Raw genomic sequence first — 19,596 nt, 5'->3', positions numbered from 1 at the left:
CCATGCCAACCCAGCACTGCACCTCCAGGCTGAGGCGATAGCTGGTCGCAGTATAACACCAGTATGTGTGTAAATACCTTTTTGGATACCCTCCTGCTTTCTATCAGCAGGATCCTTAAGGGCGGCCATCTCATGAGAGGGTAGAGCCCTTGTTCTTACAAGCGTGTGAGCGCCTTATCCCCCCTAGGGGGTGTTTCCCAACGCACCCTAACCTCTGGCGGGAAAGGGTATGCAGCCAATACTTTTTAAGAAATTTGTTATCGGGGGGAAACCCACGCATCATCACACACCTCATTTTATTTCTCAGATTCAGGAAAACTACAGGTAGTTTTTCCCTCACCGAACATAATACCCCTTTTTGGTGGTACTCGTATTATCGGAAATGTATAAAAACATTTTCCATTGTCTCAATCATGTAACGTGTGGCCCTACTGGAAATCACGGTTGTCTCTTCACCGTCGACACAGGAGTCAGTATCCGTGTCGGCGTCTGTATCTGCCATCTGAGGTAACGGCCGCTTTAGAGCCCTTGACGGCCTATGAGACGTCTGGACAGGCACAAGCTGAGTAGCCGGCTGTCTTATGTCAACCACTGTTTTTTTATATAGAGCTGACACTGTCACGTAATTTTCAACAGTACATCCACTCAGGTGTCGACCCCCTCCCTAGGGGGTGACATCACTGTTACAGACACTCTGCTCCGTCTCCACATCATTTTTCTCCTCATACATGTCGACACAAACGTACCGACACACAGCACACACACAGGGAATGCTCTGATAGAGGACAGGACCCCACTAGCCCTTTGGGGAGACAGAGGGAGAGTATGCCAGCACACACCAGAGCGCTATATATATACAGGGATAACCTTATATAAGTGTTTTTCCCCTTATAGCTGCTGTATGTTTTAATACTGCGCCTAATTAGTGCCCCCCTCTCTTTTTTCTGTAGTGTAGTGACTGCAGGGAAGAGCAGGGAGCTTCCCTCCAACTGAGCTGTGAGGGAAAATGGCGCCAGTGTGCTGAGGAGATAGGCTCCGCCCCCTTTACGGCGGCCTTATCTCCCGGTTTTTTGTATATTCTGGCAGGGGTTAAATGCATCCATATAGCCCAGGAGCTATATGTGATGTATTTTTTGCCATGTAAGGTATTTCTGTCATGTTTTATTGCGTCTCAGGGCGCCCCCCCCAGCGCCCTGCACCCTCAGTGACCGGAGTATGAAGTGTGCTGAGAGCAATGGCGCACAGCTGCAGTGCTGTGCGCTACCTTATTGAAGACAGGAACGTCTTCTGCCGCCGATTTTTCCGGACCTCTTCGCTCTTCTGGCTCTGTAAGGGGGCCGGCGGCGCGGCTCCGGGACCCATCCAGGCTGGACCTGTGATCGTCCCTCTGGAGCTAATGTCCAGTAGCCAAGAAGCCCAATCCACTCTGCACGCAGGTGAGTTCGCTTCTTCTCCCCTTAGTCCCTCGATGCAGTGAGCCTGTTGCCAGCAGGTCTCACTGAAAATAACAAACCTAAACTAAAACTTTCACTAAGAAGCTCAGGAGAGCCCCTAGTGTGCACCCTTCTCGTCGGGCACAGAAATCTAACTGAGGCTTGGAGGAGGGTCATAGGGGGAGGAGCCAGTGCACACCAGTTAGTCCTAAAGCTTTCTTTAGATGTGCCCAGTCTCCTGCGGAGCCGCTATTCCCCATGGTCCTTACGGAGTCCCCAGCATCCACTTAGGACGTTAGAGAAAAAGAAATACAAGATATGGCATCTACGCAGCAGCTAGATGCACACACACATAGTCACAATGTACAATGCAGAAGTTATATTATACAATAAGACTGCACTGGACTAGCAATACTCAGTATGGCTAGAGAGAGAGATTATACACTGCTCAAAAAAATAAAGGGAACACTAAAATAACACATCCTAGATCTGAATGAATGAAATATTCTTATGAAATACTTTGTTCTTTACATAGTTGAATGTGCTGACAACAAAATCACACAAACATTATCAATGGAAATCAAGTTTATTAACCCATGGAGGTCTGGATTTGGAGTCACCCTCAAAATTAAAGTGGAAAAACACACTACAGGCTGATCCAACTTTGATGTAATGTCCTTAAAAAAAGTCAAAATGAGGCTCCGTAATGTGTGTGGCCTCCACGTGCCTGTATGACCTCCCTACAATGCCTTTGCATGTTCCTGATGAGGTGGCGGATGGTCTCCTGAGGAATCTCCTCCCAGACCTGGACTAAAGCATCCGCCAACTCCTGGACAGTCTGTGGTGCAACGTGGCATTGGTGGATGGAGCGAGACATGATGTCCCAGATGTGCTCATTTGGATTCAGGTCTGGGGAACGGGCGGGCCAGTCCATAGCATCAATGCCTTCGTCTTGCAGGAACTGCTGACACACTCCAGGCACATGAGGTCTAGCATTGTCTTGCATTAGGAGGAACCCAGGGCCAACCGCACCAGCATATGGTCTCACAAGGGGTCTAAGGATCTCATCTCAGTACCTAATGGCAGTCAGGCAACCTCTGGCGAGCACATGGAGGGCTGTGTGCCCCCCCAAAGAAATGCCACCCCACACCATTACTGACCCACTGCCAAACCGGTCATGCTGGAGGATGTTGCAGGCAGCAGAACGCTCTCCTTGGCGTCTCCAGACTCTGTCACGTCTGTCACATGTGCTCAGTGAGAACCTGCTTTTATCTGTGAAGAGCACTGGGCGCCAGTGGCGAATTTGCCAATCTTGGTGTTCTCTAGCAAATGCCAAACGTCCTGCACGGTGTTGGGCTGTAAGCACAACCCCCACCTGTGGGCGTCGGGCCCTCATACCACCCTAATGGAGTCTGTTTTTGATCGTTTGAGTAGACATGCACATTTGTGGCTTGCTGGAGGTCATTTTGCAGGGCTCTGTCAGTGCTTCTCCTGTTCCTCCTTGCACGAAGGCGGAGGTAGCGGTCCTGCTGCTGGGTTGTTGCCCTCCTACGGACGGCCTCCTCCACGTCTCCTGATGTACTGGCCTGTCTTCTGGTAGCGCCTCCATGCTCTGGACACTATGCTGACAGACACAGCAAACCTTCTAGCCACAGCTCGCATTGATGTGCCATCCTGGATGAGCTGCACTACCTGAGCCACTTGTGTGTGTTGCAGGGAGGTCATACAGGCACATGGAGGCCACACACACTACTGAGCCTCATTTTGACTTGTTTTAAGGACATTACATCAAAGTTGAATCAGCTTGTAGTGTGTTTTTCCACTTTAATTTTGAGGGTGACTCCAAATCCAGACCTCCATGGGTTAATAAATTTGATTTCCATTGCTAATTTTTGTGTGATTTTGTGGTCAGCACATTCAACTTTGTAAAGAACAAAGTATTTAATAAGAATATTTCATTCATTCAGATCTAGGATGTGTTATTTTAGTGTTCCCTTTATTTTTTTGAGCAGTGTAAATACACACACACACACACACTAGATATATCAAAACACAGTAAATACTGGATGTATATCACAGGGTATTTTTACTACACAACCCTGACTGGATGCACTTTTTCTTAACTAACACTGTCCACCGACAGGTAGAATACTTCAGTGTCCTGTAAAATGCACAGCGCTGATGTGCAGGCGGCTTTACAGAGGAGGATTTTGCCCAAACAGTTCCAGGAACAGCACAGTGTAATGGCGGCTGACAGGGAGTGAGGGAGAGAGATTAAAGCTCCAGGGCGGGAACATTTGCCTAAATGGCGCCCTGGGGCTGGGGGAGGGGCTACACGTCAGGCCTTATCCCCCATGCTGGCTTCAGCACCAGGCGCTGCGGGCTGTTAAATGGTTTTATGAAGAAAACCGACCTGTGCCCAGTGCCCTGGTGGCTAGTGGAGCCTCTGCCCCATACAGTGTCCACACCAGCGCGCGGCTTGCCTCCCACCGGCCGCGCCGGATCGCGGTTAGAGAGACCCCTTACCTCCCCCTGTATGTGGCCACGTGATCCGGGAGAACAGCGGCGAGTGTGTGACTCCGCTGTAATTACCTGGCAACCAGGGCGCAGGAGTATACAGCGTCGCTGGGGGAGAGATGGAGCTGCAGCAGGGGATATCTGACTGACATCCAGACACTGCTGCAGCCCTTGAAGTCTTCAGATTTTCTTTTTTTTCTGAAATAGCTTTTTATAGGGCTGCAGGAGCAGCCCCCCTGTTGACTGTCTGCTTAGTGCAAGGCACCAACTACAAAACTGAGCTCCTGTGCACGGAGGCGGGGTGATATAGGAGGCGGCGCAATGCATCTTGGGAAGAAGGTCAAAGCTTTGAGCCTGTTGGTGCCTCGGATCAAGATCCTACTCTACACCCCGATGTTATTCCTTGTGGAGCCCAGTGTACCCCGCAGCAGAAATTCCGCTTCCTCAGGAGTTATATCTCACTGGCCTTTTTAGCCTGTGCAGAGAACACTCTTTCAAGACAGCTCAACTGTAGTTGTCCTGCAAAATGTATGAAGGGATGGTTCATTTAAATTCTTGATTTGTTTATCACTAATCCCACACGGTCCTTTTAATTATAGCACTTACTGTGTATGTGACCGTCACCCTAGTGTTCTATATAGGCCTGTTACAGGGTTTCTTCATTTATTAAGGATACTAAAAATTTGAAATAAAAGATGTTTATATAATATACCCTATTGCTAAAAACGTAATATCTTAAACTTAAGTGGTGGCAAATAAAACTCTAGGAGAGGGAGGGGAAGCAGCAACTTCACATAATGCAGTTGACTTTAAATAGACAACATAAACATCTGCAGGTAAGTAACGTCTATATTCATCCACCATGTTTTAATAACAAGAGTAATCAAAGTTTGATACTTGTTTATTGTCACTAATCCAATAGGTTAATACAAGCAACAATCCTGTGGTGCAAACAGTTGGTCCTGACCTTCACAGTTTACAAGCACATAAAGCAGCCAAACACGCCAAGGGACACCTGGAATGATAGGTTAGCCCGAGATCATACCAGTGCTCAAATTAACACCTTCACTGCCATCACAACACAGGGAATTGCAGTACAAATTTAACATACAGATTTTTCATATACATTTAAAATAGCCTAAACTCTTAATTAACAAATAAAAAGCCAAACAATTGAGTGATTGGCTTCAACGTTAATTGTACATTGTTGGATTAGCAATGTTGGATTCTGCAAACCCACAGTAAGATTTTACACCAGGACAGTCTTTATGGATTCCGATGTTCATACAGGGACAGATGCAGGAAAGCAAATGTTAGCTGCAACTCCACCACTAACAAAACACATAGCCAACAACCATGGCCGACACACTGAATAGATTCCTCCCTCTCATCAGACAGGTCATGTAACACACGTATCCCACTTTGGTAAGTAAAATGCTTTGTTGAAACAGAACTATATGCTCCAGAACTTAAGAAGATAATTCGACTAAATAATAATAGTCCATAGACTAAAGCATATATGTTAAAACGAATAAAATAGCCAAAGACTGTATTATACATACATAGTAACAATTTGTGTTATTACTTGTCTGTGTCACACAAGTGCTGATGCAGTTATTGTGTGACATGCATTGCATCACGTCAATATACAGTCAACAACAATATAACAATTTGAGCAAAATATTAGTTTGTTAATATATGGCTTACAGTCTTGTGACAAACTACAAAATTAATTTGCAAAATGAAGGCTTTGGATGGGAGTTTATGCTTTTTAAAGTTACTAGATGTTATGCCCATTGTCAGTGGCGCATCGGAGCAGGGCACGGCGTAAGAGATAGTTTCCTGAAACTGGCCAAGTCAATGCACTACAGTAGACAAAATGGAATGTCCTTTTGACTTAACACAGGAACACAAAAGCACTCAAACAAAATGTATCAAATTATGATCTAAACATGATTTCCACTGAAATACTACTGGTTGCCAATAATTCTCTTGTGGTAGATCTCTTCTACCTATGAAGTCAGTGACTGTGCAGAGAGACTTAGTATAAATAGTACTATAATTCACAGGTGTGCTACAAATACATTACAATGTTAGTTGAAAGCAGCATGGCAGTAACCAGCTCCGGTGATCTGGAAGAGGAAACGAGCAGACATTAGGCACAGCAAGGCAGTTACATAAATGTAGTGTTTTACTGCAGTGGTGCTGCTAGAGGATACATGCTACAAGTTGGTAGGGAGTGGCAGCAGAATGACCGTATAGCAGGGTGGGACGAGTCCTGGAATCAATCAAAAGAGATTAATTGGGCTTCACTGCCACCTGGCCCCTGCTGACCATGTGTTGTTGGCTGCTGTGGAGGTTGTTGTTGACCAGCACCCACTGGCATCTGAAAGAGAAGAACTTATTGCAACTCACACAAAACATAGTGAACCAGAAGTAAACGCTCACATACACCACATCCTAAATAGCATATTACATACATGCCACCCACTCAGAACTTACTTACTGGTTGATACATAGGTTGCTGTCCGCCTAGGAAAGGTTGCTGGGAGGGCATGTTGCTCATTGCTGGGTCTTGTCCGGGAAGATTAGACATGAGGTTCTAAGAAGAAATTTCTTAAATGTAATACTGATTTACTGGCATTTCACTTTCAGATAATGATATCTTGTTTAGACAAAGATATTTTTTATTCTATACTGAAAAAAGTTGTTTTTAAGAAGGAAAAAGCTATGATTTTAAACGTTTCACAACAGTTGGACTAACCTGCATATTATAAGGCTGATAACCCAAAGGGACAGATTGAGTACCCATGTAAGTCATCCCACTGGCTGGAGGATTCTGGGACACGGAAGGTAGGCTCTGGGAGGGCACATTCTTTAAAGTAAAATAGAAAAGTCAAACCAGTAAGACGTAACATTCTTTTAAAAATTGTACCAGTTTTCTACACACAATGTAGGTGGATGCGCGGATCGTTTAATCCATACAAACTGGACAATATGAACGATAGATCTTTTAAAAAAAATTGGATTTTAATTACCTACCGGTAAATCCTTTTCTCGTAGTCCGTAGAGGATACCAGGGATCCATTTAGTACCATCGGGTATAGACGGGACCACTAGGAGCCATAGGCACTTTAGGAATTTGATAGTGTGGGCTGGCACCTCCCTCTATGCCGCTCCTAACAGACTCAGTCTAGGAAACTGTGCCCGAGGAGACAGACATACTTTGAGAGAAGGCTATAAAAAGGATAGTGGTGAGATTCCGAACCAGCATACACAAAGAAGAGGAAAGCCATGCTAACCAAACTTGGAACAGGAACAGCAACAGCTGAACCAAACAACAATACTTAACCAAGTAACAGTGCAGGATGAACGAAGCACCGGGGGGACACCCACTATCCTCTACGGACTACAAGAAAAGGATTTACCGGTAGGTAATTAAAATCCTATTTTCTCTTACGTCCTAGTGGATACTGGGAATCCATTTAGTAAAATGAGGAAGTACCAAAGCTCCCAAACCGGGTGGGAGAGTGCTGAGGTTCCTGCAGAACTGATTGACCAAACTGAAGGTCCTCAGAAGCCAAAGTATCGAACTTATAGAACTTTGCAAACGTATTCGAACCTGACCAAGTAGCTGCTCGGCAGAGCTGTAAAGCCAAGACACCGCGGGCAGCTGCCCAAAAAGAACCCACTGACCTAGTAGAGTGGGCCTGTACAGATTTAGGAACCGGCAATCCTGCCGTGGAATAAGCATGCTGGATATTGAGCCTGATCCAGCGTGCAATTGACTGCTTTGAAGCAGGATACCTAATCTTATTGGGATCATAAAGAACAAACAGCAAGTCCGATTTCCTGTGATGAGCTGTCCTCTTCACATACACCTTCAAAGCCCTTACAACATCCAAAGACACCACTTTAGGAAGAAATTGCTGACGAGTCCTGAGTTCAGCTGTCCTTATGGAAAATTAAATAGGTGCTCATGTGAGACAACGCCCCAGCTCCGACACACGTCTTGCTGAAGCCAAGGCTAACAGTGTGACAGTCTTCCACATAAGATATTTTAAGTCTTCCTCCTGTAACGGTTCAAACCAGTCCGACTGGAGGAACTGCAGCACCAAATTGAGATCCCAAGGTGCCATGGGAGGCTGGATGTGCAGAACCCCTTTCAAGAACGTCGGGACCTCAGGGAGAGAAACCAATTGTTTTGCCCAGACGTAGGTCCACATCCACACTCTACTGCAGAAAAAGCAGGAAACGTCCCAGATGAAATTCCAACGCAGAATATTTTCTGCTCTCACACCAAGAGACGTATTTCTTCTGAATACGGTGGTAATGTTTAGACGTTACGCCCTTACTGGCTTGGATCATAGTCAGGATGACCCGGTCAGGGATGCCTCTCTTGGCTAGAATCAGCCATTCAACTTCCATGCAGTCAAACGTAGCCGTGTTAAGTCGTGACAGACGAACGGGCCCTGTTGCAGAAGATCCTCGAAGAGGTAGAGGCTACGGATCTTCCAGGAGCATCTCCAGGTCTGCGTACCAGTCCCTTCTTGGCCAGTCCGGAGCAATGAGGATTGCATGAACATTTTCCCTTTTTATTCTTTTCAGAATTCTTGGGATTAGCGCAAGTGGAGGGAACACGTATACCAACTGATAGACCCATGGAGTCGTCAGAGCATCCACTACCACTGCCTGTGGGCTCTCGAACTGGAACAATACTGCTTGAGCTTCTTGTTGAGACGAGAGACCATCATGTCGATTTGTGGACATTCCCATCGACGTGTCAAGCACCTGAACACCTCTGGGTGAAGGTCCCGCTCCCCCGAGTGCAGGACGTGTCTGCTGAGGAAGTCTGCTTCTCAGTTGTCTACTCCCGGAATGAAGACCGCCGACAACGCCACATCGTGTTGTTCTGCCCAGAGGAGAATTCTTGATACCTCTGACATTACTGCTCCGCTTTTCGTTCCACCCTGTCGGTTTATGTACGTTACTGCCGTCACATTGTCCGACTGAACCTGAATGGCCTGATCCTGAAGAAGATATGAGGCCTGCAGAAGGGTGTTGTATACAGCCCTGGGTTCCAGAATGTTGATTGGAAGGACGACTTCCTGACTTGACCATCTTCCTTGAAACTGCATCCCCTGGGTGACCGCTCCCCAACCTCTGAGGCTTGCGTCCGTGATTAGCAGAATCCAATTCTGAATCCCGAACCATCGGCCCTCAAATAAGGTGACAAGTCCGGAGCCACAGAAGGGAGATCCTGGCCTTTGGTGACAGACCGATCCTCTGGTGCATGTGAAGATGCAATTCGGCCCAATTGTGCAACAGATCCAGCTGGAAGGGCCTCACATGAAACCTTCAGTACTGAAGCTCCTCGTAAGATGCCACCATTTTCCTCAGAAGGCGAATGCATAGATGCACAGATATCCGGGTTGTCTTCAGGACATCCCGAACCATCGACTGGATTACCAATGCCTTTTCCAACGGAAGAAAAAATAAGAATTTACTTACCGATAATTCTATTTCTCATAGTCCGTAGTGGATGCTGGGAACTCCGTAAGGACCATGGGGAATAGCGGCTCCGCAGGAGACTGGGCACAAAAGTAAAAGCTTTCTGACTAGCTGGTGTGCACTGGCTCCTCCCCCTATGACCCTCCTCCAAGCCTCAGTTAGGATACTGTGCCCGGACGAGCGTACATAATAAGGAAGGATCTTGAATCCCGGGTAAGACTCATACCAGCCACACCAATCACACCGTACAACTTGTGATCTGAACCCAGTTAACAGTATGATAAACGTAGGAGCCTCTGAAAAGATGGCTCACAACAATAAACAACCCGATTTTTGTAACAATAACTATATACAAGTATTGCAGACAATCCGCACTTGGGATGGGCGCCCAGCATCCACTACGGACTATGAGAAATAGAATTATCGGTAAGTAAATTCTTATTTTCTCTAACGTCCTAAGTGGATGCTGGGGACTCCGTAAGGACCATGGGGATTATACCAAAGCTCCCAAACGGGCGGGAGAGTGCGGATGACTCTGCAGCACCGAATGAGAGAACTCCAGGTCCTCCTCAGCCAGGGTATCAAATTTGTAGAATTTAGCAAACATGTTTGCCCCTGGCCACAGAATGTGCAAGCTGAATTGTACTACAAATCCAACGAGCAATCGTCCGCTTAGAAGCAGGAGCACCCAGCTTGTTGGGTGCATACAGGATAAACAGCGAGTCAGATTTTCTGACTCCAGCCGTCCTGGAAACATATACTTTCAGGGCCCTGACTACATCCAGCAACTTAGAGTCCTCCAAGTCCCTAGTAGCCGCAGGCACCACAATAGGCTGGTTCATGTGAAACGCTGAAACCACCTTAGGGAGAAATTGAGGGCGAGTCCTCAGTTCTGCCCTGTCTGAATGAAAAATTAAGTAAGGGCTTTTATATGACAAAGCCGCCAATTCTGAGACACGCCTGGCTGAAGCCAGGGCTAACAGCATGACCACTTTCCATGTGAGATATTTCAATTCCACAGTGGTGAGTGGTTCAAACCAATGTGATTTTAGGAGACTCAACACTACATTGAGATCCCAAGGTGCCACTGGAGGCACAAAAGGAGGCTGTATATGCAGTACCCCTTTGACAAACGTCTGAACTTCAGGCACTGAAGCCAGTTCTTTTTGGAAGAAGATCGACAGGGCCGAAATTTGAACCTTAATGGACCCTAATTTTAGGCCCATAGATAGTCATGTTTGCAGGAAATGCAGGGAACGACCCAGTTGAAATTACTCTGTAGGGGCCTTCCTGGCCTCACACCACGCAACATATTTTCGCCAAATGCGGTGATAATGTTTTGCGGTTACATCCTTCCTGGTCTTGACCAGGGTAGGGATGACTTCATCTGGAATGCCTTTTTCCTTCAGGATCCGGCGTTCAACCTCCATGCCGTCAAACGCAGCCGCGGTAAGTCTTGGAACAGACAAGGTCCCTGCTGGAGCAGGTCCTTCCTTAGAGGTAGAGGCCACGGGTCCTCTGTGAGCATCTCTTGAAGTTCCGGGTACCAAGTCCTTCTTGGCCAATCCGGAGCCACGAGTATAGTTCTTACTCCTCTCCGTCTTATAATTCTCAATACCTTGGGTATGAGAGGCAGAGGAGGGAACACATACACTGACTGGTACACCCACGGTGTTACCAGAGCGTCCACAGCTATTGCCTGAGGGTCCCTTGACCTGGCGCAATACCTGTCTAGTTTTTTGTTGAGGCGGGACGCCATCATGTCCACCTTTGGTTTTTCCCAACGGTTTACAATCATGTGGAAGACTTCTGGATGAAGTCCCCACTCTCCCGGGTGGAGGTCGTGTCTGCTGAGGAAGTCTGCTTCCCAGTTGTCCACTCCCGGAATGAACACTGCTGACAGTGCTATCACATGATTTTCCGCCCAGCGAAGAATCCTTGCAGCTTCTGCCATTGCCCTCCTGCTTCTTGTGCCGCCCTGTCTGTTTACGTGGGCGACTGCCGTGATGTTGTCCGATTGGATCAATACCGACTGACCCTGAAGCAGAGGCCTTGCTTGGCTTAGGGCATTGTAAATTGCCCTTAGTTCCAGGATATTTATGTGAAGAGACGTTTCCATGCTTGACCACAAGCCCTGGAAATTTCTTCCCTGTGTGACTGCTCCCCAGCCTCTCAGGCTGGCATCCGTGGTCACCAGAATCCAGTCCTGAATGCCGAATCTGCGGCCCTCTAGAAGATGAGCACTCTGCAACCACCACAGGAGAGACACCCTTGTCCTTGGAGATAGGGTTATCCGCTGATGCATCTGAAGATGCGATCCGGACCATTTGTCCAGCAGATCCCACTGAAAAGTCCTTGCATGGAATCTTCCGAATGGAATCGCTTCGTAAGAAGCCACCATCTTTCCCAGGACCCTTGTGCATTGATGCACTGACACTTGTCCTGGTTTCAGGAGGTTCCTGACTAGCTCGGATAACTCCCTGGCCTTCTCCTCCGGGAGAAACACCTTTTTCTGGACTGCGTCCAGAATCATCCCTAGGAACAGTAGACGTGTTGTTGGAATCAGCTGCGATTTTGGAATATTTAGAATCCACCCGTGCTGACGTAGCACCACCTGAGATAGTGCTACTCCGACCTCTAACTGTTCCCTGGATCTTGCCCTTATCAGGAGATCGTCCAAGTAAGGGATAATTAAGACGCCTTTTCTTCGAAGAAGAATCATCATTTCGGCCATTACCTTGGTAAAGACCCGTGGAGCCGTGGACAATCCAAACGGCAGCGTCTGAAACTGATAATGACAGTTCTGTACCACAAACCTGAGGTACCCTTGGTGAGAAGGGTAGATTGGGACATGGAGATAAGCATCTTTGATGTCCAGAGACACCATATAGTCCCCTTCTTCCAGGTTCGCTATCACTGCTCTGAGTGATTCCATCTTGAATTTGAACCTTTTTATGTAAGTGTTCAATGATTTCAGATTTAAAATCGGTCTCACCGAGCCGTCCGGCTTCGGTACCACAAACAGCGTGGAATAATACCCCTTTCCCTGTTGTAGGAGGGGTACCTTGATTATCACCTGCTGGGAATACAGCTTGTGAATAGCTTCCAATACTGCCTCCCTGTCGGAGGGAGACGTTGGTAGAGCAGACTTCAGGAACCGGCGAGGGGGAGACGTCTCGAATTCCAATTTGTACCCCTGTGATATTACCTGCAGGATCCAGGGGTCCACTTGCGAGTGAGCCCACTGCGCGTTGAAATTTTTGAGACGGGCCCCCACCGTGCCTGAGTCCGCTTGTAAAGCCCCAGCGTCATGCTGAAGACTTGGCAGAAGCGGGGGAGGGCTTCTGATCCTTGGAAGAGGCTGCCTGCTGCAGTCTTTTTCCCCTTCCTCTGCCCCGGGGCAGAAATGAGTGGCCTTTTGCCCTCTTGCCCTTATGGGGACGAAAGGACTGAGTTTGAAAAGACGGTGTCTTTTTCTGCTGAGAGGTGACCTGGGGTAAAAAGGTGGATTTCCCAGCCGTCGCCGTGGCCACCAGGTCTGACAGACCGACCCCAAATAACTCCTCCCCTTTATACGGCAAAACTTCCATATGCCGTTTGGAATCCGCATCACCTGACCACTGTCGTGTCCATAAACTTCTTCTGGCAGAAATGGACAACACACTTACTCTTGATGCCAGGGTGCAAATATCCCTCTGTGCATCTCGCATATATAGTAATGCATCCTTTAAATGCTCTATAGTCAATAATATACTGTCCCTATCCAGGGTATCAATATTTTCAGTCAGGGAATCCGACCAAGCCACTCCAGCGCTGCACATCCAGGCTGAGGCGATTGCTGGTCGTAGTATAACACCAGTATGTGTGTATATACCCTTTAGGATATTTTCCAGCTTTCTATCAGCTGGTTCCTTGAGGGCGGCCGTATCAGGAGACGGTAACGCCACTTGTTTTGATAAGCGTGTGAGCGCCTTATCTACCCTAGGGGGTGTTTCCCAACGCGCCCTAACCTCTGGCGGGAAAGGGTATAATGCCAATAATTTATTAGAAATCAGCAGTTTTTTATCGGGGGAAACCCACGCTTTGTCACACACCTCATTTAATTCATCTGATTCAGGAAAAACTATGGGTAGTTTTTTCACACCCCACATAATACCCCTTTTTGTGGTACTTGTAGTATCAGAAATGTTCAAAGCCTCCTTCATTGCCGTGATCATGTAACGTGTGGCCCTACTGGACATTACGTTTGTCTCGTCACCGTCGACACTGGAGTCAGTATCCGTGTCTGGGTCTGTGTCGACCATCTGAGGTAACGGGCGCTTTAGAGCCCCTGACGGTGTTTGAGACGCCTGGACAGGCACTAGCTGATTTGCCGGCTGTCTCATGTCGTCAACAGTTTTTTGCAAAGTGCTGACACTGTCACGTAATTCCTTCCATACTACCATACAGTCAGGTGTCGACTCCCTAGGGGGTGACATCACTATTACAGGCAATTGCTCCGCCTCCACATCATTTTCCTCCTCATACATGTCGACACAATCGTACCGACACACAGCACACACACAGGGAATGCTCTGATAGAGGACAGGACCCCACGAGCCCCTTGGGGAGACAGAGGGAGAGTTTGCCAGCACACACCAGAGCGCTATATATATGCAGGGATAACCTTATATAAGTGTTTCTCCCTTCTATAGCTGCTGTATATGTATTTTCTGCCAATTAGTGCCCCCCCTCTCTTGTTTTACCCTGATTCTGTAGCAGGACTGCAGGGGAGAGTCAGGGAGCCGTCCTTCCAGCGGAGCTGTGAGGGAAAATGGCGCTTGTGTGCTGAGGAGATAGGCTCCGCCCCCTTTTCGGCGGCCTTTTCTCCCGCTTTTTTTAGGAAAACTGGCAGGGGTTAAATGCATCCATATAGCCCAGGAGCTATATGTGATGCATTTCTTTAGCCATATAAGGTTTTAAACATGTTTTATTGCGTCTCAGGGCGCTCCCCCCCAGCGCCCTGCACCCTCAGTGACCGGAGTGTGAAGTGTGCTGAGAGCAATGGCGCACAGCTGCAGTGCTGTGCGCTACCTTATTGAAGACAGGAACGTCTTCTGCCGCTGATTTTTCCGGACCTCTTCGCTCTTCTGGCTCTGTAAGGGGGCCGGCGGCGCGGCTCCGGGACCCATCCAGGCTGAACCTGTGATCGTCCCTCTGGAGCTAATGTCCAGTAGCCAAGAAGCCCAATCCACTCTGCATTCAGGTGAGTTCGCTTCTTCTCCCCTTAGTCCCACGATGCAGTGAGCCTGTTGCCAGCAGGTCTCACTGAAAATAAAAAAAACTATTTAAAACTTTTACTCTAAGCAGCTCTGGAGAGCTACCTAGCATGCACCCTTCTCGGCCGGGCACAAAAATCTAACTGAGGCTTGGAGGAGGGTCATAGGGGGAGGAGCCAGTGCACACCAGCTAGTCAGAAAGCTTTTACTTTTGTGCCCAGTCTCCTGCGGAGCCGCTATTCCCCATGGTCCTTACGGAGTTCCCAGCATCCACTAGGACGTCAGAGAAACATTCTGCGACTCTGTGTCCAATATCATTCCCAGAAATGGGAGCTTCCGAGTTGGCTCTAAGTGAGATTTCGGGAGATTTAGAATCTACCCGTGATCCAGGAGTAGATTGGTTGTGAGATCAATGCTGTCCGACAACCTTTCCATGGACGGTGCCTTTATCAGAAGATCGTCTAGGTACGGAAATATGTTCACTACCTGCTTGCGAAGGAGAAACATCATCTCTGCCATCACCTTGGTGAACACCCTCGGTGCTGTGGAGACCAAATGGCAGGGCCTGGAACTGGTAGTGACAGTCCTGTAGTGCAAAGCGTAGATAAGCCTGGTGAGGCGGCCAGATCGGAATGTGAAGGTACGCATCCTTGCTATCCAGAGACACTAGGAATTCCCCTCCTCCAGACCTGAGATCACCGCTCTCAGAGACCCCATCTTGAATTTGAACACTCGTAAGTACGGGTTCAATGATTTTAGATTCAAAATTGGCCTACCACAAACAGGTAGGAATAATATCCCATCTTTTGAAGATGAGGTGGAACTGGAACAATGACCTGAGGCTGTACCAGTTTTTGAATGGCATCCTGTAAGGTTATACTTGCCTCTTATGAAACTGGTAAGCCTGATATGAAGAATCTGTGAGGTGGGAGCTCCTGAAACTCCAGTCTGTAGCCCTGGGAAATAAGATCTATGACCCAGGGATCCTGGCGTGATGTTGTCCAGATGTGACTGAAATTTTTTAGTCGGGCTCCCATCTGCCAGTCTTCCTGGCCTTGTGGTCCACCGTCATGCAGAAGGCTTTGAGGAAGCAGAATTGGAGCTCTGTTCCTGAGAACCGGCAGTTGTTGGTTTGAGTGGTTTACCTCTAGCGCCTCTGTTGGCAGTAGAAGATCCTATGACTTTGCCCTTACACTTGGCAGTCCGAAAGGACTGTAGAGTAGTTCCTGAGTAGGTCTTCCTGGATATGTGGACTTACAAAAACTGGAACTGGGTACATGTATGCATTCACCATATTGGGGTCTGTATAAACCTTGGTAGTAGATGTGTTACACCATTGATCGTGGACTGACCTATCCCATTCTTCCAGCAGCAGTACCAGAATGGAGAGTCAGAAGAGAACCACATCCGTAGCAGGAGCATCACCAACGACTCTACTGGTCTTTAGTAATCCACGCACATGTTATAGTGGGTCTCTGAGCCACCCCAGCAGCTGTGTACAAGGATTTGAGTGTAGTCTCAATTTTACGATCAGCTGTGTCTTTCAGGGAGACAGTTAACACAATCTTCCGTGACAACCTGGACACATATGCATCCACTACCGGTGGACTTTCCTTTTCCTCCTGAGGATAGGAAAAAATAAGAATTTACTCACCGGTAATTCTATTTCTCGTAGTCCGTAGTGGATGCTGGGTACTCCGTAAAGACCATGGGGTATAGACGGGCTCCGCAGGAGACTGGGCACTCTTAAAAGAAAGATTAGGTACTATATCTGGTGTGCACTGGCTCCTCCCTCTATGCCCCTCCTCCAGACCTCAGTTAGGGAAACTGTGCCCGGAAGAGCTGACATTACTAGGAAAGGATTTGGAATCCAGGGTAAGACTCATACCAGCCACACCAATCACACTGTACAACTCGTGATAACTATACCCAGTTAACAGTATGAACAATAACTGAGCCTCTCTCAACAGATGGCTCATACAATAACCCTTTAGTTAAGCAATAACTATATACATGTATTGCAGAGAGTCCGCACTTGGGACGGGCTCCCAGCATCCACTACGGACTACGAGAAATAGAATTACCGGTGAGTAAATTCTTATTTTCTCTGACGTCCTAGTGGATGCTGGGTACTCCGTAAGGACCATGGGGATTATACCAAAGCTCCCAAACGGGCGGGAGAGTGCGGATGACTCTGCAGCACCGAATGAGCAAACTCAAGGTCCTCCTCAGCCAGGGTATCAAACTTGTAGAATTTTGCAAAAGTGTTTGAACCCGACCAAGTAGCAGCTCGGCAAAGTTGTAAAGCCGAGACCCCTCGGGCAGCCGCCCAAGAAGAGCCCACCTTCCTCGTGGAATGGGCTTTTACTGATTTAGGATGCGGCAGTCCAGCCGCAGAATGTGCAAGCTGAATGGTGCTACAGATCCAGCGAGCAATAGTCTGCTTTGAAGCAGGAGCACCCAGCTTGTTGGGTGCATGCAGGATAAATAGCGAGTCAGTTTTTCTGACTCTAGCCGTCCTGGAAACAAAGTTTCAGGGCCCGGACTACGTCCAGCAACTTGGAATCCTCCAAGTCCCTAGTAGCCGCAGGCACAATAGGTTGGTTCAAATGAAACGATGATACCACCTTAGGGAGAAATTGGGGACGAGTCCTCCATTCTGCCCTTTCCATATGGAAGATCAGATATGGGCTTTTACATGACAAAGCCGCCAATTCTGACACACGCCTAGTCCAAGCTAAGGCCAAAAGCATGACCACTTTCCACGTGAGATATTTTAGCTCCACGGTCTTAAGTGGCTCAAACCAGTGGGATTTTAGGAATCCAACACACGTTAAGATCCCAAGGTGCCACTGGAGGCACAAAAGGGGCTGAATATGCAGCACCCCTGTAACAACGTCCGAACTTCAGGCAGTGAAGCCAGTTCTTTTTGAGAGAAAAAGGGATAGGGCCGAAATCTTGGCCTTTATGGATCCTAATTTTAGGCCCATAGTCACTCCTGACTGTAGGAAGTGCAGGAATCGACCCCCCTGGAATTCCTCTGTAGGGCCTTCCCGGCCACACACCAAGCAACCTATTTTCGCCATATACAGTGAAAAAGTCTTGCCGTCACGTCTTTCCTAGCCTTTATCAGCATAGGAATAACTGCATCCGGAATGCCCTTTTCCGCTAGGATCCGGCGTTCAACCGCCATGCCGTCCAACGCAGCCGCGGTAAGTCTTGGATCAGACAGGGTCCCTGTTGCAACATGTCCTGACTGAGAGGCAGAGGCCATGGGTCCTCTGAGAGCATTTCTTGCAGTTCCGGGTACCGAGTCCTTCTTGGCCAATCCGGAGCAAAGAATATTGTTCACACTCCTCCGTTTATTTTAATTCTCAGCCCTTGGGTCTGAGAGGAAGAGGAGGGAATATATAGACCGACTGGAACACCCATGGTGTTACTAGTGCGACCACAGCTATCGCCTGAGAGTCCCTTGACCCAGCGTAAAACCTTTTTTATCTTTTTATTGAGGTGGGACGCCATGTAGTCCACCTGAGGCAGTTTCCATCAATTTGCAAAACTGCGTGAAGACTTCCTGATGAAGTCACCACTTTCCCGGGTGGAGGTCGTGTCCACTCCCGGAATGAACAGTGCTGACAGTGCGCTTACTTGATTCTCCGCCCAGCGAAGAATTCTGGTGGCTTCTACCCTCGCCACCCTGCTCCTTGTGCCGCCCTGGCGGTTTACATGAGCCCCTGCGGTCTGACTGGATCAGAACCGGTTGGTCGCGAAGCAGGAACTCCGCTTGACTTAGGGCGTTGTATATGGCCCTTAGTTCCAGGATATTGATGTGAAGGCAAGTCTGTTGGCTTGACCACAAACCTTGGAATTTTCTTCCCTGTGTAACTGCCCCCCACCCTCGGAGGCTTGCATCCGTGGTCACCAGGACCCAGTCCTGAATGCCGAATCTGCGGCCCTCGAGAAGGTGAGCACTCTGCAGCCACCACAGGAGAGACACCCTGGCCCTGGGGGATAGGGTGATTAACCGATGCATCTGAAGATGTGATCCGGACCACTTGTCCAGTAAGTTCCATTGTCCTTGCATGGAACCAGCCGAAGGGGATGGCCTCGTATGATGCCATCATCCTTCCCAGGACTCGAGTGCAGTGATGCACTGACACCTGTTTTGGTTTTCAATGGATTCCTGACCAGTGTCATAAGCTCCTGAGCTCTCTCTATCGGGAGATAAACCCTCTTCTGGTCTGTGTCTAGGATCATGCCTAGGCGAGGCAGATGAGCTGTAGGAACCAACTGCGACTTTGGAATATATAGAATCCAGTCGTGTTGCCGTTTCACTTCCAGAGAAGGTGATACGCTGTCCAACAACTGCTCTCTTGATCTCGCTTTTATGAGGAGATCATCCAAGTATGTGATAATAGTGACACCTTGCTTCCGCAGGAGCACCATCATATCCGCCATTAACTTGGTGAAATTTGTAATGACAATCCCGTACTGCAATTCTGAGGTACGCCTGATGAGGTGGATAAATGGGGACACGAAGGTATGCATCCCTTATGTCCCGATTCATTTCAGGCATGCAATGACCGCTCTTAGCGATTCCATCTTGAACCTGAACCTTTTCAGGTATATGTTCAGGGATTTTAATTCAATATGGGTCTAACCGAACCGTCTGGTTTCGGGATTATAACATGGTCGAATAATAACACCCTCTTGTTGAAGGAGGGGACCCTTGACCACCACCTGTTGAAGATACAATTTACGAATTGCAGTTAACACTGGCTCCCTCTCTTGGGGGGAAGCCCGCCGGGTCCTCGGTGAGGGGGCATCTTCTCACAGTCCAGCCTGTATCCCTGCGATACAATTTCTATTGCCCAGGG

General features: G+C 48.1%; 1 protein-coding gene across 6 annotated transcripts in view; it reads right to left on the bottom strand.

The window, feature by feature from the left end:
- Positions 1-4,835: 4,835 nt before the first annotated feature.
- HGS (hepatocyte growth factor-regulated tyrosine kinase substrate) overlaps positions 4,836-19,596 on the bottom strand; it is a 102,234-nt gene continuing 87,473 nt past the window's right edge. For 5 of the 6 annotated variants that reach the window (XM_063961190.1, XM_063961191.1, XM_063961187.1 and 2 more), the window contains 3 exons: positions 6,715-6,825; positions 6,457-6,552; positions 4,836-6,336 (listed from right to left, as the gene is read on the bottom strand). In XM_063961190.1, the coding sequence (XP_063817260.1) occupies positions 6,235-6,336; positions 6,457-6,552; positions 6,715-6,825 (309 nt within the window). In that variant the 3' untranslated portion in view covers positions 4,836-6,234. Of the gene's footprint in view, positions 6,337-6,452; positions 6,553-6,714; positions 6,826-19,596 lie in introns of all 6 variants that reach the window. The other variant, XM_063961189.1, reaches the window with a different exon arrangement.

Source organism: Pseudophryne corroboree, chromosome 3, assembly GCF_028390025.1.
Source record: "Pseudophryne corroboree isolate aPseCor3 chromosome 3, aPseCor3.hap2, whole genome shotgun sequence".
Lineage (NCBI taxonomy): Eukaryota > Metazoa > Chordata > Amphibia > Anura > Myobatrachidae > Pseudophryne > Pseudophryne corroboree.
Note: the sequence above shows the minus strand (reverse complement) of the source record. Positions and strands in the feature narration are given on the sequence as shown.